The sequence below is a fragment of the Aedes aegypti genome, chromosome 3 (genome assembly GCF_002204515.2).
Source record: "Aedes aegypti strain LVP_AGWG chromosome 3, AaegL5.0 Primary Assembly, whole genome shotgun sequence".
NCBI lineage: Eukaryota > Metazoa > Arthropoda > Insecta > Diptera > Culicidae > Aedes > Aedes aegypti.
In genome coordinates, this window is record NC_035109.1 from 122515853 (window position 1) to 122538440 (window position 22588).

Consider the following 22588-nt stretch of genomic DNA (forward strand, 5'->3'; position numbering starts at 1 on the left):
TGTTCCTGGGTTACCAACGGTATGCTAGGGGAACAAAAAAGTAGATTGGAGTACTGTAGTGAAACAACGTCTTCAGCTTTCAGTGGTTTATTACAGAATGAACATCCCTTACTGTCAATCTTATCTTTTACCCTAAGTCTGCCTACTATGATCTTACTACATCTCGGGCATCCTGACACTATCGATGTCCTCATCGATATCACTGTTGTCAGATATGTAATCACTCATCCATTTCCTCATATTTTGAGGAGAGCAAACCGAATTGAATGGGATATTTGCAATTTGAAATCCATCTAAATCAGTTACAACGTACCTATCGTTCGGCAAAACTTTATGAATTTTATACGGACCTTTATACTTAGGAGCTAATTTATGTGTTTCGCCAGTTTTCAGAACTATGAAATCACCCTCTGCATATACTGTGCTCTTTTTTCGTTTCTTATCTGCATTTCTTTTGTTACAAAGTTGACTTCTAATATTATGTCTTTGAGCATTTTCTCGGATATCTGTCAAACTCGTTAAACTAGTTGACATCTGCCTATTTGCAATAAAATTCGAAATATTATGACTTTCACAGTCCAAATTATTTTGTTGCACACCAAATAATAACACGCTAGGATAAATACCTATTGACCTATTAAAAGTATTATTAAATATAAATTCCAATTTTGATAACAATTCATTCCACGGTTTAGCTGTTTCATTGCACATTTTTGCAAGCATAGGAGTTAAAGTTTTATTTACACGCTCAACTTGACCGTTAGCTTCAGGAGTATACGCAGCAGTTTTAATGTGTTCGAGTTGATTGATGGTAGTAAAATCTTTGAATTTTTGTGAAGTAAAACAAGTACCTCTATCTGTGATAATTCTGTTAGGTTTACTGTAAAAGTTCATGTAATTTGTCAAATGGCGAATAGTTTCATCTGAGCTTGTTGATTTTGATGGAAAAAAATTCGTAAACTTTGTGAACCCATCTATAATTACCAAAATATATTTTGCTCTATTTGAAGAAGATAATTGTATTGGTCCATAGTAGTCTAAATGAACAGTTTCGAACGGTTTATTTCCTTTATCAATAATATTGACGAACCCTTCTTTTCTCCCAGCAGGGCTGTAAAAAATACATGTCAGACAATTGTTTATATAATTTTTCACCATTTTTTTCATTCTACTAAACCAAAATTGCTTTCTTATTTCATATAAAGTTTTTTCTATTCCAATGTGTCCACAATTGCCGTGACATAGTTTAATGACAGTATCGATCATTAATTTTGGAACAACTAATAAACGTTTCTGACCTTCTTTTCTAAAAAGAATTCCATTGATTAGCTCAAAATCTGGAAATGTAGATCGCTCAAGTAATTCTTTAATATTCAAAAATTTAACATCTTGTTCTTGCGCCACAATAATATTTTGTTCAATATCACAATCATTTAAAATATTAACAGTTTTATTTACATAGTTTTCTTTGCCTAATTTATCTTCTTTTTTATGGACTAATTCCTCCTCAGTAAATTAGTATTTTGACGGCTTAAAGCATCAATATGTTGCATTTTTGAGCCATCTCTGTACTCTAAATCAAAATCATAACTCTCTAAAAACAATGCCCATCTGCAAATCTTCGGATTTACATTCTTTTTTGACAAAGTCTGAACTAATGCATTGCAATCTGTAAAAATTTTAAAATGTGTACCGGCTAAATAAATATGAAATCTTTTTATTGCATAAACCACGGCTAATGTTTCGAGTTCGAAGCTGTGCAATTTTGACTCAAATTCGTCTGTTTTTCTATTAAAATAACTAACAGGATGAAAGTTGTTGTCCTTTTGTTTTTGAAGCAAAATAGCTCCAAATCCAAAAGAGCTTGCATCACAATGAAGTTGTGTTTCAGCCTGTGGATCGAAAGTAGCAAGTATCGGTGACGAAATCAATTTATTTTTCAATGAATTAAAAGCATCTAATTGTTCTTTACCAAAATCGAATTTTGCATCTTTTTTCAAAAGAATATACAAAGGTCTCGCGATGGTTGCAAAATTTTGTACAAACTCCCTGAAATAGCTTGTAAGACCTAAAACCTTTGAACGTCTCTATTATTTTTTTGAACTGGGAAATTAGATATACTATCAACATGAGACTTATTCAATTTCTTTCCAAATTTATTAATTGTGTATCCCAAATAATCAATTTCTTCGAAAAGAAATTGACATTTACTCAAATTTATTTCTAATAAATTATCATTTAATATTTGAAAAACTTTTCCTAAAATATCTATGTGTTCATCAAAACTTGTACTTGCAATAAGAATATCGTCAATATAAACTATAATTTTACCATCATCAATCAATTCTTTGAACATTTTGTTTATAAATCTTTGGAAAAGGGCGTTACACAATCCGAAAGGAACACGCAAATATTCATATTGTCCATTTGGCGTTACAAAAGAAGTGTACTTAGTTGACTCTGTTGCTATTCTAATCTGATGAATGAAACCAGATTTTAGATCAATAATCGAAAATATTTCCTTATTTTTCAGTGTATCAACTAAATCGTCAATAACAGGTAAAGGGTAGTTATCTCTAACGGTGTTTTTGTTTAGTTTCCTATAATCTACACATAATCTAAATTCATTACATTTTTTAGGAATTATTACTATTGGACTAGCATAGGGTGAATTACTTTCTTTAATGATTCCATCTTTCAACAGCTCTTTTATTTTTACCTCAACTTTGTTTTTCTGGTCAATAGATAATCTTCTTGGTTTAAAATGAAAATATTCCTCCTTTTTCAATGCAATAGTCATTTCATATTCTGATACTGGTTTGGATGGTTTGTTGTTAAAATAATATTTAGTTTTAAAACATTCTAAAAATTTTGCCTTTCTATCATCTGATATTTCTCCAATATTCGACGATAGTGTTTGGTACGTATCAGAATCAATATTAAATATTTTGTGTTGTTTTACATTTGTGTTAGATGGATCTTCAATCTGTAAATATCCTTTCTCGACTTCAAAAATCTGAATACCATTTTCGATGACCGTTCGAATATCTGGACGCATGATTACATCTCTTCCAATTATGGCATCGTAGAGTCCCATGTGCTTATCAGCAATAACGTGAAATTTTAATCTTGAAATGAATACTTTGAATAATAACTTCGCTTTGAAAAACTCCTAATATCTTAAGTCTGTTTCCACTAATACTCCGATACATTTGTTTTTCATTGAATTTAGATATTTCTGATTTCTTAACTAAACCTCGTCGTATTAGTGAAATCGGACTTCCTGTATCGTATAAAGCTCTAAAAATGTTATTTATATTAATAAGCTGAAATTCTATCTGTCCGTTACGTCCATCTCCTGAAGTTACTAAGTCGTTCTTTACTGCAGCCGCAATGTTTCTTGATATTGATTGACAGCAAGCGTTCGTCTCACACCGATATGGTCCAACAACATTTCGTTTCTTCCAGCAATAGGCAGCAATATGTCCAAATTGGTTACAGCAATAGCATTTCACAGGCCTCCTTGAAAACGTCTCCAATCTTGAGTCATTTCCTATCATACGAAAAGCTTGAACAATCTCTTCAACCGTTTTGAAATTCATCATTCGTGCTTGATTTTTCAGTACTGGATTCAATATTCTTTCAACTATGTATTCGACAATTTCAGATTCTTGCATCTTCAATTTTTGGGCGATATTTTTTTTGTCTTGACAGTATTCCATAAACGTTTCAAATTTTCCACTCCAGGTCTTCTTTTCCAACAGTCTTCGAATCTCAATTGTGTTCACAGGACTATCGTAAAACTCCCTCAAGCTTCGTATGATTTCGTTGTAATTTTTCAACATAAAATCCACCTGCGAGTGCAACCAGAGTTTAGCCTTCCCTTTCAAATTTTGAATAACGACAAGCTTCATGATGAACTCATTCACACCCAACACACGTTTCGTATTTTCTACAACGGATATGAAATGGCTTACATCTTCTCCAGTGTCTCCAAAAAACGATGGCAACATTGAGGAGATTTCTGCTGGTTTGAAATGGTCAAAAAATTTCACTGGAACAACTCGATCAACTGCACACCTCCGTTATCCGCGCAATTCGACGCTAATCCGGTTGATGGTTGAACAGCGGCAGCAGCAGCATTCATTGCGCTTGAAACGACGATACCTGCAGCAAGTGATCCGCCTACGTGAAGTGAATTTCCCGACATCTTATATCTCTCAGCTACAGTTCAGACTCCAGTTTCCGCAGTGTTTTCTCCGATCGAAGCAAAACTTCCTGATTCCATGAAATTTTTTCGACTCCGTTCCTGCATGGCTTATCCCACTTCTGAATTGTAGTGAAACAACGTCTTCAGCTTTCAGTGGTTTATTACAGAATGAACATCCCTAACTGTCAATCTTATCTTTTACCCTAAGTCTGCCTACTATGATCTTACTACAAGTACCTTGTACCTTTTAATTCCGCTCTAATTGCTTATCTTTGCTATGCTTATGCTGCTAGGGTTTCAAGTGATTTTCATCAGAATTTTTCTTTCTTTTCTTTTGGCTATTCTTTCGTTTTGTACTGGTTCCATAAATATTGGCAATAATTAAGGTTATTTTTAATTGGGAATTTTATCTTCTTCAAATCATCGGCAATTCTATGTAGCTTTACTGATATAATAATTGTTTGCATCATACTCGCTTACATTTTCATAAGAGATTTTTCCTTCTTTTGGCTATTCTTTAATATTTGAATATTTTTCGTAGTTTATTGGACGCTCATAAAGAGTCTCATTAAAAACATATTTTTTAACGCAAGGGTTAGCTGCGATGTTATTTTTCTCCAAGATAAACTCTCACTGTTTTTCCGTTGTGAAAAGAAGAAGCTTAAAATCGCTGTTACTAGAACTATGAATTAATTTACTTAGTACGATTCGAAGCATCAAAGCAAACCGATGCTACGGAAGAATGAATAAGTCGTAAACCGCTTCAGTTACTGTCAAAAGCTGACTACAAATGCAATGCGAAAACCTCTGCTGGAAGCTATGACCACTAGCAGACAAGTAGCATAAAAGCATTTAGTCGCCGCCTTTGTAAAAACTTTGTAAAAATTCTTTGTTTCTTTATATTGCATGCGATACGTTATTAAAAAAAAAATCCAAAAATCACTTTCGATCAACGAAAGTATTATGAATTAGATTTAAAATTAATCTTTCACTTTTAAAGATTGAATGACGCGATAAATTAAACAAATAAATCGCAATAAAAGCTAATAAACTTACGAGAAAAGTATCAGAAATCGTTATATAATGCATTTTCAAGAGCCGATATCTTAAAACTAGACGTAAATACTATGATATTATTCAAACCGGCAATGGATTCAGTAACTCTAAATAATGAAAATATGCGGTATTTTGATGATTTAAACAAGTGTTATATATAATGTTGGCTTTATTGAACCGTAAAAACCGCTGTTTGGACGAAGTAAGCGATAAAAAATGTTTATGGTTAGAAGCATCTTTTCCTAAACATTCTACTGTATAATATTTTTGTTCTTTTGCTGCTGATCAACATTGAGCGGACCAACGATGACCTGTAACGACATAAAAAGATCAAATTTCGAGGGGAACCAAGGCGAGATGTCTCTAAAAATGTACTAAAACATTTTTTTAATTAAAGCAAACATTTCACAATTCTGAACTTGCAACAAATTTATTCCTGGTAAATATTTTTCATAAGAATATCCTATCCAAGAAAAACTATTTCTTGTAGCAAAATTTCATAGTTTAATCTCGTGGTGTTCTAGTATGATCAGTTTCCTCACTGTATATCAAATAACATACGTATATAAAAACAAATTATTTGATGATTTTTTCAAGTCTTAAGTCTTGATAAATTACTATAATATTAACTTCAAAATATTTTGAACAAATTCATTGAGGAATTTTGAAGTCGTTTTTGAAAAAAAAAATTAAACTATGGAAAACTCTTGAAGGGACCTCTGAAAACATCAACGTAAATATCCATTTGAAGTAATTCGTGCACGAACACGGAGAAAAAAATATGGTAAACACAACCAAATATTACTTAATTTCAAACTAAAATTTGGGTTGAATATTGCACAAACAAAATTTTAGTTTGACGCAGCCTTGTGTGGTGGTTGAAACAAACTAATTTTTTGGTTATTTATTTTGAGGTTTCACATATAAAATCAACAAAATTTTATTAGATTCAAACTAAACGTTGGTTGTTTTGTTTGACATTTGTAAAAACAACCAATAGTTTAGGTTGTTTCAAACAGGAAATATTAGTTTGAAGTTACCAGTCTTGAGTTTGTCGCAAACTAATTTATTGTTTGAAATAAACATTTTGATGAGGAAGGACGTGGTGTAAAGGTGAGAACACATGCCTCTCACGCCGAGGACCTGGGATCGAATCCCATCCCCGACATAGTCATTTATAACGTAAGAGTTATAGTGACGACTTCCTTCGGAAGGGAAGTAAAGGCGTTGGTCCCGAGATTAAAAATCTCGTTAATAAAGATAGAAAAAAAAACATTTTGATGACTGTTATTAGATTTAAAAGGTATGTTTTTTTTTTATTTTCAAATAGCAAAAAAAAAACACTAAACACAACATATTTTATTTTAATTTTTTAAAAAATAAGTTGGGCTTATATTAAATCCGTTCATTCCGATGCTGCTACTACTTTTCGTTATGCTTGGCCTTTAGAGTTACGCGGAAGGGTTCTGCTTTGCACTGTTTTTGTGTGCTATGTGATGGAAGCTGTAAAGTTCATCTGAAATTATAATGAAAAATCAACTAATAAAAAATGCATTTTATAAATACCTGTCTATGCTATGGATAAAATGTAGGAATACTCTTGTCATAGTGATATTCCTCAGATCCACTGATTGTGCAACGCAACCTATATAGGTAACAGAGATCTAAAACATTGAAAAAGGTTCTGGAATCATGATATTTATATCTGTTCAATAAAATAGACTGTCTCAATTTAACTTTACCTAGGTTTATGCTTCCAAACAATGATGAACAATGATAGTAATCAAATAAATCAGTTTCTTCTATGATAACTTTGTTTGCTTAGGAGCAAACTAACTAATATTTAGGATGGCGGTGGTGAATAACACTAACCAAAATTTTATTAAAAGCAATGTAAACTTTTGTTGGAAACAAATAGCGTGCCAGTTCAAACTAAACAAAATTTGATTAAAAACAACATTATTTCTTAGGTTGATGCTGGCTATATTTCAAGGTTGTTTCAACAAAAATAAAATTTAATACAACAAAATTTCGACCTTCAATTTCAACCAACGAAATGGTTGTTTCAAACTAAGGTCATTTGTCTCCGTGAATCATTGAAAAAATATATATATATATATAATACTTGAAGAATGCGTGAAAAACTCGGTGTCGTGCTTCAAAAGGAACCTTTAGAAATGAAGAAACTACTGGAATAACTTCAGCAGGTTTGTTTACAAAATTCTAAGGAATGATGCATATGCGTACTTTTTGCCGAGCAGTGCTTCGAGAAAGCCCGAGTAAGCATCAGTTTTTTTTTTCATCTCGGGTTTCGCGTTCTTTTTGCTGTGTAGTGTGTTGAGCAAACTCGAGCAAGCGTCAGTTTTTGCTATGGACCGATGAACGAGTTCACTAATCTTACGTTTGAGCGGTGCCGAATTCACTGGTTTCCATGGCCACATAAATAACACGGCACCGCTCAAATGTCAAATAATGAACTCGTGCATTGGTTCATCGGTTTCGTAACTCGTTAGTGTTGTTTTGTTTTCGTTCTTTCGGTTTGCGCGCGTTTTGCATTCGTGTTTTTGTTTTGTGTCATAAGCAGTGCTGTAAACATTCGACACTTTGCGCTACGTTCGTTTCGTTGTCATGGTCAGCAGTCACAACACGAGCTTTAGAATGAACGTCGACAAACACAAAAAAGTATCAATTGTATGTCGTCTTACACGATGACATTTGCATAAATCATAAGTTTTGTATAGAATTCAGACATCGGATCATAAACAACATGAATAGTTTGATCGTGCCTGTTATGTCACTTACAGTGAAAGCAGAACAGGAACAAACAAACCCGTAATGTCTCTTAGCGATGCTATCGCGGTCATTGGCATTCAATTGAGATTTTTCTTCTTGACATTCGTTTGATCGCTCGTGTTATGCATGTTTAAGGGAACCGCTGCCGAATATCAGCGAAAACGTGTCGACTACCGTGATTGCTTACAACATGAGCGATTTTAGCATGTCATTTTACTTGACGAAAGTGTGATTTTTCTCGCGTCTCCAGAGTGACTATATTTCGTTCAGTGAAGCTGAAAGTAAATTGTTGCTGTTCTCTCAAGGATGAAGGATCAATTGATGAGCTCGTTCCATGCTTCTATTTCAAAATTGTAAAATATCTATGACTGCATATTTGATCGTTACAACGGTGAGGTCTTCCTTAGCCGAGTGGTTAGAGTCCGCGGCTGCAAAGCAAAGCCATGCTGAAGGTGTCTGGGTTCAATTTCCGGTAGGTTCAGGTTCTTTTCGCAATGGAAATTTCCTAGACTTCCCTGGACATAGAGTATCATTGTACCTGCCACACGATATACGAATGCAAAAATGGCAACATTGGCAAAGAAAGCTCTCTGTTTATAACTGTGAAAGTGTTCAAAAAGAACACTAAGCTGAGAAGCAGGCTCTGCCCAGTGAGGACGTTAATGCCAATAACATGAAGAAGAAAAATAAGAAGAAGAAGAAGAAGGTGGGACCCAAATATGATTTCTCAACAAACTACGAATGGTTCGTCACTGTAAGTGTCGGCATTAACACTTATTCATAAATTATTTATTTTTCACACATATTTTGACGTTGGATAACGTCCTTCGGCAACATATGGGGGTACAATTCCAAAAAACGAAAAATTGAGCATGTAACGAAAAATGGTCAGGTTTTGACCGTTGATAACATAGCGATTTATCGATAGATTTTCAATATTTATTCATCATTCGATCGGAAATTCATCTACGCGGCGATTCAAATAGAGGACACTATTGATTATCAGCAACAAATTATTGAAAAATCGTAAAATGTTGACCCCTCTCTTATCTAACCAATCACGTTCAAGAAAAATCAAACTGTTGCAGATCGAGTTTGAATATTCTCTTTTCTACTAACCATCATACGCAACCATCCTTCCCATTTCTAATCTCGTAGCACTCAGTAATCTGTTAGAGGATGAGATTAGCATCTCACTAGCAGCAATGCCTAGTGCACTGACATTGTATCTTATTCTGTGTGAAGCAACCGGCATTTTATTTCAATTAGCAAGATCATTTAGAGGTATTTAGTCGACTGTCTTCGGATCTTTCCAGACGAACAACCTGCCAGTTTGCCCTCATAGTCATATTATCGCATCGACATCATCGGTCGTTGCTATCATGCTACATCAGAGACACAGAGACTGTCTCTGCTCATCGAATGTACAACAGGATGGCCCATAATAATCAAAATGCAAACCTTCAATGACAACCCCCAAACTTCAATAGGTTTTTTTTTAATCGGAGAAGCTTACAGTTAGTTACACTATCTTCTCTATTGATTGGAGAATCTGAATTTAAAAAATGAAAGAAATCCATCGACTACGCCAGCAATAATCAAAAATGTAATTAGAATAGTTTTTCCCATATAATTATTTTGTCCTCATACAAACATTAAGCTCGTTCAGCTCCCCTTCTCCCTTAGAATTGATAGTTTCTGCCAAAATTTTTACAAGACCCTCTGGAAGACAAAATGAATACATTTGGGTGGACTGTAACTTAAGATTTTTACAAGTTGATTTTTTCCATATTAAAATGGGCCACCTCAATGTACATCTATGACCTCATGTGTTGTGTACCTACCGGTTGAAGATGATTGGAGCGGCACACCTTAACGAGAGAATGACGCTACCAGCTTGTTTCTCATTGTGCGTGATGGGATCCGCTTGGATCGCACTAGACCAACCGTTGCAAAAGAGCAACCAGCCGGCTAGAGCACAATGGGTAAAAATTGAGCAAACTGGCTTAAATGGAAGAAATAGAACTATGGCTATGCGTCTGATGTTATCAGACATTAGCTTAATTGTTCTCGGTGTTTCTTAGGCAACCATATTTCCTCAAGTAAAATTTTTCGAAAGCCGTTTTGCATGTTTTGAGGCTGCTTGGGCATGTCGAGAGTTATTCATCAATGTTAACTTCCTTCAATCTCTAGCCTGAGGCAAAATATGGGTGGGATTATGAATATGTTACTATTTAATTTAAATTATCACCTATATCGTTTCCCCTTATGCGCTTTACACAGTGTCTTCTGTGCTTTTTCGCCTTTGGAGACTTTCAATAGATACCGATTTAGTTTTTTCACTGCTTGTCTTTTTCGTGCTAGGTTGGGTAGTGGCTACGGTTAGGATAACTCATGATCAATCTTCAGCATTAAAGAACAAGGTAACCCACCCCTATTTCCTCCCGTCTTTCCCTTCTCTTTCCTTCTCATCGGGTATGTGATGAAATAGGCTCAAGTATGGCGATGGCACAAATCTCCCAACTGGTGTGGAAAGTGCCTTTTTGAGTCGGCCTTCTGAAACCTGAATAGTCTAAGTTTTTTGAGTGACAGACATCAAAAATCATCCGCACTAGGTTTGAAACGATTTAGGGTATAGTTTCTTCTAAGTTTAAAAGCTTACAACTTTAAAACGTTGTTTAAGAAGTGAATACTATAGTCTTTATAAGTTCGTTTTCGTGCGAAACATAAACAAAATATATATTATCAAGATCCCAATACAAAAAAAATTAACCAATTTCCCACAATGCAACGCGTGGGAAGAGAATATTATGTCAAATTGGATATTTCATTCACGCAAAATATACGTTAGCAAAATGAATATCGATCACGTATCGGGCGCTCGGGAGCAGAATGTAGTATTCGTGTGTCGAGTCGAGTGCGACGTGTATGCGAGAATGAGTGCTTGGGGATTACCTTTGCCTGATGATGAAACGGGTTGCTGCTTTGGGTAGACTGGGACAGGATAAGATGATTTGAAGATAAGGCGATTAGTAGAATGATAATTTCGTTTATGCGATAGGGCTTAATGTAGACGGGGAAAACTCCCAAAGGAAAATATAATTTGAATTCATATTTTAAATAAATAAATTTTCTTTCATTTCTGTTGGTACCCCTTATAGGAAGTCACACGTGCTCACAAAGGATGGGCTTTGGATTCGGTGGTTCTGCAGAATCAGATAACCCGTTACAACAAAGAGGACATTCACGACGGCCCGCAGGAAGGTGTTTACGTACATGGACTATTTTTGGAAGGTAAGCAGCCATTCGTAGATAACAGATTATACGACGAATGTTTTTGGTGTAGAACATCGTATGGGAAAAACAAGCCACCGAAAAATTTTGTGCTTTGTTGAAGTCGAAAGAGTCTCTCAAAACATATGAATTGGTCGAAAAATAAAAAAAAAACCTGCAAAACTTGCAAATTATGATAATTGTCAATATTACTCATAATATCATTATAATTGAAAAAAAAATGACCCATCGCAAGACAAAAGTCACCAAAATTTCCACTTTAGCTATACGAAAAATTCCTTTTTTTATCAAAATTTGTAATCAATCAGACTTTTATCATTTTATGAAAGCTCCACTCCACATTTATTTTCAAACACAGTGTATCTGTAGCCGCTTTTATCCGACAAAAAGATCATTAATCCTGCCCTCACCATACGAAAGTCTTAGTATGCTAATATCCTTAACGTAAATTTGAAAATCTAATTAGAAGTAATAGTTATTTGAAAATTTAGAGCCATATTTATAAAGCACACAATTCACTTTTAACAAGACAAGTCAATCGACCATTAATTTCACATTTAACACTCGAAATATGTTTCATCTGAGATTTTTCTTGAAGAAGTTTCGTTGATGGAATCAAATGTTACAGTGCTATTGTTATTTAACACCATATTAATAAGGTTTATTCAAGGGGTCACATACAAAATAACTGGGATAGACAAAAATTGGGCCAACTTCGGAATGCTATAACCTTGTCAAACATTGACCGATGGACAGGTCAACTAATTTAGTTTCTAGATGCACCCACGAAGATGAATTATGAACACCGGATACCGGTGATAATTCGCATTTCCAGAAGCATGTCTTATGCAGTAAAATTATAGTTTTAGAGTGGTTCAAAAATCGTTTTCACTCCACACCGATTTTGATTCTAGATCAAATTCTGAGCGTCCTCCCAAAATTTGAGCTCATTTAGATAAAAACTGAGACTTCACAAGATCTTTAAAGTTTAAAGTTTGTAAAATACATTTGTCATCTACAACTTTGCCGAAGACCGTTTTCAAATCGGCCGTCCCAGTAATTAGTTCTTGATTTTTGAGTGAGTTGTAAAACTTTGGCTATAGTTATTGGACTGTTCTGCAGGCATCACTGGATATATGCAGTAAAACATAGTAGCCACGATTTGTGCGTGCTATCTTTCGTGACAGATGCAGCAATGATGCCTGTCCAGAAGTTAAATGAGCATTGTTGAAGAATTTGTGACTGAATATAAATCAATAACTAATTTCTGAGACGTCCGATTTGAAAACGGTCTTCGGCAAAGTTGTAGATGATGAATGTATCTCACAGTATCAATGTAGCACTAATCCCCAAGAGCACATGGACTTGCTTTTACTTTTCCCATAGTTATTCCCATATAAACTTTCAAGGGCTTGTGCAGTCTCAGTTTTTATAGGAATAAGCTCAAATTTTGGTAGGGCACTCAGAAATTGATCTAGAAACCAATGAGGGGTGTGGAGCAAAAACGATTTTTTGAAGCACTCTATTGTATATAGATATGAGCAATTCTAGCTTAAACCAGGACGCCATCAGTACACATCATTAGAATTCCAATTTTATGTCACTGATCGCTAGTACATGGTAAAACTGACTCAATGACACTACCCCGAATGCCGTTACCCCAAACGCCACTACTCCGAACGCCATTACGAAAGCATATTGATAATTTTGGAGTATTATGGTGTGAAATCTTAATCAATTAGATATTTAATATTGCTGTGAAACCTAAACAGCCATAAGATCATGCTGAGGATTACAGATTCAATTCTGACGGTAGAAGATTATTTAGATTTTCAAATTCTCGAGTTTTCAGGGCATAGAGATTATTTATGCTTTTCACACAAAATACTTATGCAAACATGATGAATTGACAAATCTAGCTCTCAGTTAATAGCTGTGGAGGTGCTCATGATAATAATAGGCTAAGAGGCAGTTTAGTTTAGTGGGGATGTAACGTCAGAAATTTAGAAAGTTGCTATTGCTGTGTCTTACAATTGGAAGAAAAATTGGGTATGTTTCATGTTCATTAGTTAATTTGATTCATTTAATGATCCGCTAGCACCGCACCGATCACGGCATTGTGATTTCAATATTTATAACAGTAATGCTTCATGAAAAGCATACTTTTAAAAAAATGACCTATTGAAAAAAAAACGGGGAAATTTCATATGAGAATAAAAACTATGAAATTTCCAAAAAATAGTTTTTTATTAAGTCCTCAATACGCAACTGCAGTCTCTTTGTTTTTATTCTCCATAATTATGTTGCTGTAAGTACTGTTCTAAGGGATAATCTAGAAGACCAACTGGATCAAAATCGCTAGTGCTGCTTGAAACTTGTGTATGTATCGACACAAAGATAAATTAACGATGGACTTTCATCTCCATCATAGCGAAAATAAAAATCACTTTGGTATGTGGAATTCATTAGCCTAATTCCTAGAACAGCTAAACAGAAAATTAACTGTGGGGGATTAAGTAACTTATTTGAAGAAAGCTGGTAAGCAGCCCTATAAAAAACCTCAATTTTACAACATAAGCCAAACAAAAAGAACAGAATGTTTTAAAGAAATTAACAATTTTGATCAAAATTATAGCCTCTCAAGCATCACTGGAGAGAGAAGGATAGCTTAGTAAACTTGTTGAGTTGCTTAACTTTTCCCAAGCCGCCATATCTATGGGGTCAGGATCCTGAGATATCCGCAAAACAAAAGATTCATGCTCACTAGCGCTGCCTGGTGGAAAAATTTCTAATCTCATAGCTTTTATAATGATAGCGCTAGAGCTACTGAACAACTTTGCTGGAGGCGCCATCTTTCTAAGTGGCCAGGATCCTGAGATTTACGCAAAACAAAAGTTCCATGTTTACTAGCGCCACCTGGTGGCACAATCTCGAATCTCTTGGCTAGAATAATGATAGCGCTTGCAAGCAATAAAATTGCATTGTCAATTTGCCCTGTATAAAACGCTTATTCTTGGCTCTCTACGCACATTTATTTGAGAACGGGAGCGAACAAAATAGGCAAACCTCAGTGAGCTGTTTATTTAGTGCGAAAGCCTGAAAAAAAACATTGCATCAACCAGGTGGAGGTCAGCGACCCCGTGGAAGACATCCGCGTATGTTCATTCTCATATTGACGTGAGCATACCAGTGCAACCAAATCATTCCCGATTTGAAACAAACAATAGGGTAACGACTGTTCATTTCGTTCTTAATCGCTAACAGTTGACGCCAGTGGCAAAAAGTGCAGACAACAACCTTTCGAACATTCAGTTTCTCTAACAGGCCACCGAGTGGCGACACTGATGTTTGTATTGCACTCATTGATCGCGCTATGCTAAATTCTCAAATTTTTCAAATTTCCAACACAATCGTATGGAAGAGTGGTACCGTAAACCGGGGGCAAATTGATCATTATTTCACAACTTTTTGTAATGTTATTCTTTGGAATTCAAATATTGTCAAATTTATTTCGGTAAAATCAGTACTCCATTGATCTCTATCAGTTTATGTAATTGGTTTTTTGTGAAATAAAATTTTACATATCATAAAATTAGTTTTTATATCAAAAATTGAAAATTACACAATGGGGCGAAATTAATCACTATATAATAAAGCAAATTTTAGAATGTAAAATTTCCCTATTTACTAAATTTAGGTCTCCTGAATCCGAAAATGATGTCAAAATTCTTACAACTCGTATGTATCATCATTTTATGGCAAAATTAAACTTTGTAAATCTGCATAATACGCCTAAATGTATACAATTTCTCTTGAAATAAGCACGTTACTCAACAATAAACGGTTTTATACGCAAAAAACTATTCTTCTAATGCTATACGATTTCAAAAATGAGTTCAGCAGTTCACACTGAAGCTTACACAACATTTTTAACACTCATAGTTTGCATGCAGGCTTAGCACCAGCAGATTCCCAAGTAACAATTCAACAGCAACTTGGCTTTCGCGTGGATTTATTAATGTTTTATGAGAGTTATGTGAATGCTAGATAAGTTAGAGACGGCATTTAACGTTGCCAAAAGATTATATTTTGTTATTCGGCTCTTGGCTGCTTTGAAAACCTTTTGAAGACAAAATATCAAGTCAAAATTTTATGGTTACAGAACCAGCTTTATTGGAGCATACAATACCTTACTGAAACTGCTTGCCATTGCTGAATGACTCATATTTATTACGGATATGAGAAAAGTCTCATGTAATGTTGTTGTCATAAAAGCTTCTTTTAAACTACGTCACTTCCACTTGCCTTCTGATGACTTACCTTATTTATTCCTCTCAAACCATTATTTGGGCTTCTAAGATGCGCAAACACCATTAGCATTGAAAATTTATTACTCGTCACACCAATTTAACATCACTAGCATTGTGTTATTACTAAGGAACACTTATTTCTAATGGAAAAATGCAAAACTTATATCAATTTTCACTGTGTTTGTTTATATTCTTCGAAACAGCACGACCAAACTGTCAAACTTTGTTGAATGCTGCTTTAGTTACCATAAAAACCGGAAAAAAGGTGAATCATCTTCAATCAGCATTTATAAAGGCAATTTTACATCCGCAAATGCCGGATCATAACTATTTGCCCTTATTTGTGTATTTATGATGATAAAACAGCATTTGTTGATGGCAATCTATTAATTATGGTTCCGCCATATTAATTACACTCCGGTTGCCACAATTTCACTATATTGAAATCATATTATCTCCATTAATTCGTTCATACGAAGCTATGGTATGATGATTAATCTGACTAAATATAATTTCAAGCACAATTGCTGCCCATGCAAACCAAGAACTGTTGAATATGGTTTTTCATCTCCTAGTGGTTTGTTTTAGCAAATGCTTAATAAATAGAAATATATCATTTTCAGAAAGGACACACGCAATTTCACGTCTTTTTCACTACATTTCACTGTAAATCTCACTCGGCACTAATGATTCAAACACCATATCAATACAAATCACTTCAAATAACAAGCACTACGGAACAATTTTTTACAGACGCGTTTTCAATCTTATTTTGTTTTGTTTACTTTGTAATAAATTCGGCAAGATCGATTTACTTTTATAAATCCTAAAATGTTATGATAAAATTATTTTCGAGATGATGCAACATTCATCTAGAACAGGTGGTTTCAAAATAGCTACCATAAATGCTATTTTGCTTTATTCGTGCGACATAACTATACACTTCATAGCCTCTTTCAGAGTGGGCCAACTAGTCACGTTCTAATCTACAAGAGGCTTTGGGGGATGCGATGAAGGCAAAAGAACCTTGACCGTGGTTTTATGGGCGATTATTTATAGCACCCTGGAAGTAATTCGTAAAACTAATATTGTTACTTGGGTTGTTTAGTACCGATATTTCCAACAGTATTGCTAACACCTTCAAAAACTGTGAATATTTCTATGCAAAACTGACCATAACAAAAATAAAATAGTTTAAAATCATCATAAGACGTCTATAAACTAGAAAACATTGAATGTCTGTTATGCCAATGAAGTATTAATCATCCTTGAAAAGAAAATGTTATTTGGTACCGACTTGATCAAATTCACCCCAGTGATCAATTTGCCCCCGGATTACGGTAGTCGAGAACCGTCAAAACGTATAGAAAATAATGGAAAACGTAATTTACTTGCATTTAGGAAGCTGATTCAATAAAAGTAGTGATTAGAAATTAAGCGTAATTTGACTAAAAAACATTTGTGTTTAGTTCATCTTTCCTGGTGATTTCTTTGCTTCAGGTTTTCTTTTTACTACCACCAAAAAAGATCCATCTATTGCCTTTCCAGTTTTGAATATCGCCCTTGATATTGGCTCTAATCGTCTATAAAAGTATTCACATGGCTTATCTTTTGACTATTATTGTGCTACATTTATTCTCAGATCCTTTTTTATTCTAAACTAGTGGGCCCAGCAAACTTCGTCTTGCCATCAAGTAGGCTGTTGAAAAACGCTATGGATCGTCCCTTACAAAATGACAGTTCCGTTCTTGCTCGTTTTTCAACTTTCCCGGTGAATATCCTCGGATTTTTATACACACAAACACGTCGGAACACTTGAAGAGCAAAACGAAAAAATAATCATTCAAATCGGTTGACCCGTTCGGAAGGCATTTCGTGACATACAAACACCACTCCATTATTATTTATATAGAAGATAGAAGATAACATTTTTAATTGTTGACTTATTTGTTCTACCTTTCAATCTGTTCAACATAGAAAACAACAATCAATTAAATTTAAATCACTGAACTAAAAAAAACATACTCAAGGAGTGGCTTAAGTGGTTAGTTAAGTCAGTTGTAAATATTTTTAATTATAACAACGGTAACAATTTTAAATTACTTGAGAAAAGTTTGGCCAACTTTTTGAGCCGTTTTGTAGGTTTAACAGTGCTATTGCAAAATTTTAATACGTGTTATATTGAATTTTTAAGTCAAAAACTTCAAATCAAGATTTTTCAAGATTCCTCCTACGGATTTTTTTAAAAATTGACCCAGAGGTACAGAATGACCTCAGAAATTGAGGCCTGTGGTCAGATTTGATGGACAATTTTATTTGCATAATAACAGTCTGTCGGGGCACCGTGGCTTGAGCTACTGAACAACTTTGCCGAAGACGCCATCTTTCTAAGGGGTCAGGATCCTGAGCTATCCGCAAAACAGAAATTCTATGCTCACTAGTGCCGTCTTGTGGCAAAATCTCGAATCTCTTGACTAGAATAATGATAGTCCTGAGCTACTGAATAGCTTTACCGAAGACGCCATCTCTCTAAGTGGTCAGGATGCTAAGCTAGCCGGAAAACAAAAATTATATGCTCACTAGCCCCGCCAGGTAGCAAAATCTCGAATTCCTTGGCTAGAATAATGATAGTGCTTGAGCTACTGAACAACTTTGCCGAAGACGCCACCTTTCTGAATAGTCATAATTCTGAGCTAGTCGCAAAACAAAAGTGTCATGCACAATTGTATTACCTGGTGGCGCAATTTCACTTAAGCAGTGTTGCCAGCCACCAAAAATGTTTTAACCCTTCATGAAAAACTAGATTACAGTTGAAGAATATTGCTGTGTTGCTGAACATTCTATTTTTCTATTCCGTTTAAGTTTTATGGTTTTGATCTTATCTTTATTCTTCTTAAACAGTGTTGCTAGCCACATGAAAATTTGCGATTCGGCCGACTGTATGGCATGCAACACTTCCTTCATCTTTGGTGAACATTCGATATCGTTATCTTTATTTTTTTTATATATATTTGCATATCACACCCCCAAGAAATTGACTCTTTTGATAACAATCGAGCAGTGTTGCCATCTGTTACCAAAATATGAAAACTTGAACGGCCATTTTGGAAAGTTCTCAACCCATGCTTCAACTTTGCCGAATATCTCGAATCAGTATTTCCACATCTAGACGTTGCATTTTTTCAAAAACATAATTATAACCGTGATTTTCTTTACGACCGATTAATTTTACGACCCCCCGATAATGGTCGTAAAAAGACGTTGGGGTGTATGTATATGCTGAAAAGTTTCTTCTGGAAATTTAGGAAACATTTTAAATAGTTTCATTCACCAATGCCAATTATATTTCCAATAAAATTATGCTTACAATCACGTATTATTATATCATTATTTGCGAATTTTAAACAAAAACAAAATAAGTTATATATTGAAACCATTTGGTTTTCTTTCAAATATATGAACTACCTACGCTATTATTTTTTTTTTGTAAAATATACCAAGTAAGTGATCCCTCCCATTTATTAAGCACTCAAGAAAAGCGACAATTATTTACAAATGGCTTCGCGGACCCCTTGAGAAATCGTCTCGGCCCCGTGGAGGTCCGCGGATCACCAGTTGGGAATTAGCAGTCTACCGTACCACCATCCCTCCAGAGATCCCGGGCATACCGGCCGGTTAAGTAGATTTAGATTTAATTAATTACACTACACTGCACACCCACCACACAACTATGTACAAATAAGGCAATATACAGCATAAATTTTTAAACACTAAAGCTTTTAATTACACCCAACCCAATATCCGAGGTCTGATTATCCTAATAGAGTACTCCAGCCGACCTTGAGACCAGAGAGGTGCTCCAGATCGCGCTAGCCAAGCACAGAGGTCCTTGACGCACCCAACCTTAAAAGGCAGGCCGTTGCTTAGCCAAGCTTGCCGAGGTCTTTGTTCTGGCAGCCTACGGGTTGCCCTACCTAGCAGTAACAAATGTAATAGGATTTAAATTTTGAATTTCACGAAGACATATAAATAATAACAATAGAAGAAACAAAAACTTACAAACTAACAGGCTTATTGTTACGAACTGTAACAACTTGGAAAAACTATTTTTTATTATTTATCGGGTGGAATAAAACGGCTAAACAATAAGATAATTGACAACAATAATTTACCTTACATATACGAGCCTCATTGAAAACGTAGGTAACTCAAGAGCAGTCGACAATTCAGCCATTGTCAGCACAAACTTGTTTCAACTATGTATGAAAAGCGAGCTTTCTTCAAAGTGCGTGTACTCAGTACACGCATGCGACCGGTCTTGGAAAATCGATTTTTAGTTGTGATGAAAATTGTAATTAAAATAGATCCGATGTGCATCCATTGTGCAAAAATTTCGATCCGGTTGGACCAAGCGATTCTTCAACCAACTTTTACAAAATAATCTCTATCAAAATTTCCGTTCGACCAAACGTCATTGGAACAAATATAATTTACCGAAATATTCTGAAGCTATTCGACCAAATGTCTATTCGACCAAAGGTCATTTCGACCAAATGTACTTTCGACCAAATGTCATTCGACCAAACGTCATTCGATTAAATGTCTTTCGACGAAATGTCTCGAAGCCGGTTTCATCACTATGAAGACTTTTTTCGAATTTTGGATAAACGTTCTTAGAAATAGTTCCAATACCTCATGTACAAAGAATCTGCTTTATTATGACAAAATATTGTCTAAGTTTCAGAGAAAGAGCTTGTTTGTTGTATTTTTCGAATGGTGAATATCAATCTTGAAACATTTATGTTCTGTTCATGGAATGCGTGTATGAATGCTCTAAAATAAACCACATCGTAAATAAATTCAATATACTAACTACTGTTACATGGGTTGTGCTACTTTTCCCCGAATGTCGGTTCCCCGAATGTTGTTTCCTCGAACGCCAGTTCCCCGAATGCCAGTTCCCCGGATATCCCGTCTTCCCGAATAGACCAGTTCATCGAAAAGCTTTTCCCAGACAACCAGAAATCGCATGAAAGTTCACGTTATAACTCGTTCATTCATACTAATTACATCAAACTCGCAAAACACCGTGGATAAACTCGTCAAATTGATGAGTTTCCTCGCATAAAACACTTTTTTTTGAGTTCATTTGCACATTTTGTTTCGCCTCGTACACTCTTACAAAGTAAGTCGAATCAATTCGTAGCAGCTGTCAAATCAACATTTGTTATCATAAGTTAAGTCGCATAAGATCACAGGTTAGTTCGGTGGAATATTTAAACACTCGCATTGTATGTTATTATTCATCATATAATATATGCACGCATATCGCCTCCACTTTTGTACGTAGAAAGCCTTTTCGCGACATCTTATAAGTGAAATTTTGTACATACAAAGCCTCCAGGATATTTCGTTATGCGTACATTTTGGTAGTCTGGGTCACTAAAGACTATTCTTCCACCTTTTTGAACTGCAGCACTTTTCGGGGAAACGGGTCATTCGAGAAACTGACATTCGGGGAAATGACATTCGGGGAAAAGTAGTACAATCGTAACATGTTATTCCATCAACCACCACAGGTAAAATATTAAGATCTTTCGAATAGCATATCCAAAATTTTCAAATTTTAAAATGATAAATTGTATTTTTTTTTCAAATTCTCGGAGAGAACTCTAGGATACTATAACTTTCGAATGGTGGGTGCAGAATCGATAATCATTTTTTTCAGTTTCAGAAACACCTTGCAAATGTTATAGTTTGTCTGGGAATATTACATTACTTTCATGCCAACCTTTTTTAAACCTTAATTTTCTGTTTCATTTCGAGAATAGTTGATACAATTTGTATCATCCTACGTGAATAAATCAAACACATCGTACAAACTGAAACATAGAAACCTTCTTCCCCTAGTTTTAATAAAATTATGAGAATACCTGTTAAACTTCATAACCACTAATGTTTGACATTTTACAAAAATCTCACTGAATTTCTATTTTTAAATTTATATTCTTATCTCAACAACACTTGTGCCATCATCATGTGGACATACCACCGCTAGGAGCGTCCCTCGAGCGCCGAACCGGTAAGCTAATTGAATCCAAAGCAAAGGTCCTGTACGAACAGATGCCCGTTATATACATCTACGCCATCAACACAACCGCCGGCAAGGATCCCCGGCTATATGAGTGTCCAATCTATCGTAAGCCGCAACGTACCGACCAAAAGTATGTCGGATCGATTGATTTCGAAACCGATTTCAATCCACGCCACTGGACTCTACGCGGTGTGGCCTTGTTGTGTGATATCAAATAAACGAGACCACAGGAATGGTCCGTTTTTTATCGATTGTCAATTTCAAATGTTGCACTCGTTTGTTGTTTCTGGTTCAAACCGCACTTTAGTATGAATTTTAAGCAGATGAAAACAATTATATGACTTCAACTACTGCAGAGTATGAAAAGAGAGCACCTTCCTTCACAGACAAAATATGAGAGAACAAGTAATCTTCATTAAAAAATTGTGTAGAAAATAAAACTAAGTGGAAGGTCAGCCTCTGCGAGACATCTTCAACTTGCCATTGTTCAGTGATTAAAAGAAACAAGAATACAAAAGAAAGTTCCCTGTCTAGCTGGCACATTCCTTGGAATGGAAAATAACAACCAGCGCGAATCGTAAAATCGCGACAGATCAATTATTTTCACTGGAAGCAATGTGACGAGCCAAGATACCGTACCACGCATTGAATTTTCCGCATTCTTCTATCGCTCCTCAACTTTTTTTTCTTGTTTCGGTCCGGTTGTACGATTTCAGCATTGATTCCCCATTTGGTAGTCAATAGCAATTAGCTCTCGCAGCAAATCGATGGCACGTTTCCGACAGTTCGACGAATAGTATTGACTCAAGGTGGCTTTAAAGGTGAATGATT

At 35.1% G+C, this 22588-nt stretch overlaps 1 protein-coding gene across 1 annotated transcript in view; it reads left to right on the forward strand.

The window, feature by feature from the left end:
• LOC5572569 (dynein heavy chain 5, axonemal) overlaps positions 1 to 22233 on the forward strand; it is a gene marked incomplete at its 5' end in the record, with an annotated part of 89757 nt that extends 67524 nt beyond the window's left edge. Inside the window, 2 exons of the mRNA XM_001654035.2 lie at positions 11221 to 11353; positions 21722 to 22233. Of these exons, the coding sequence (XP_001654085.2) occupies positions 11221 to 11353; positions 21722 to 21975 (387 nt within the window). The remainder of the gene's footprint in view (positions 1 to 11220; positions 11354 to 21721) is intronic.
• Positions 22234 to 22588: the final 355 nt, after the last annotated feature.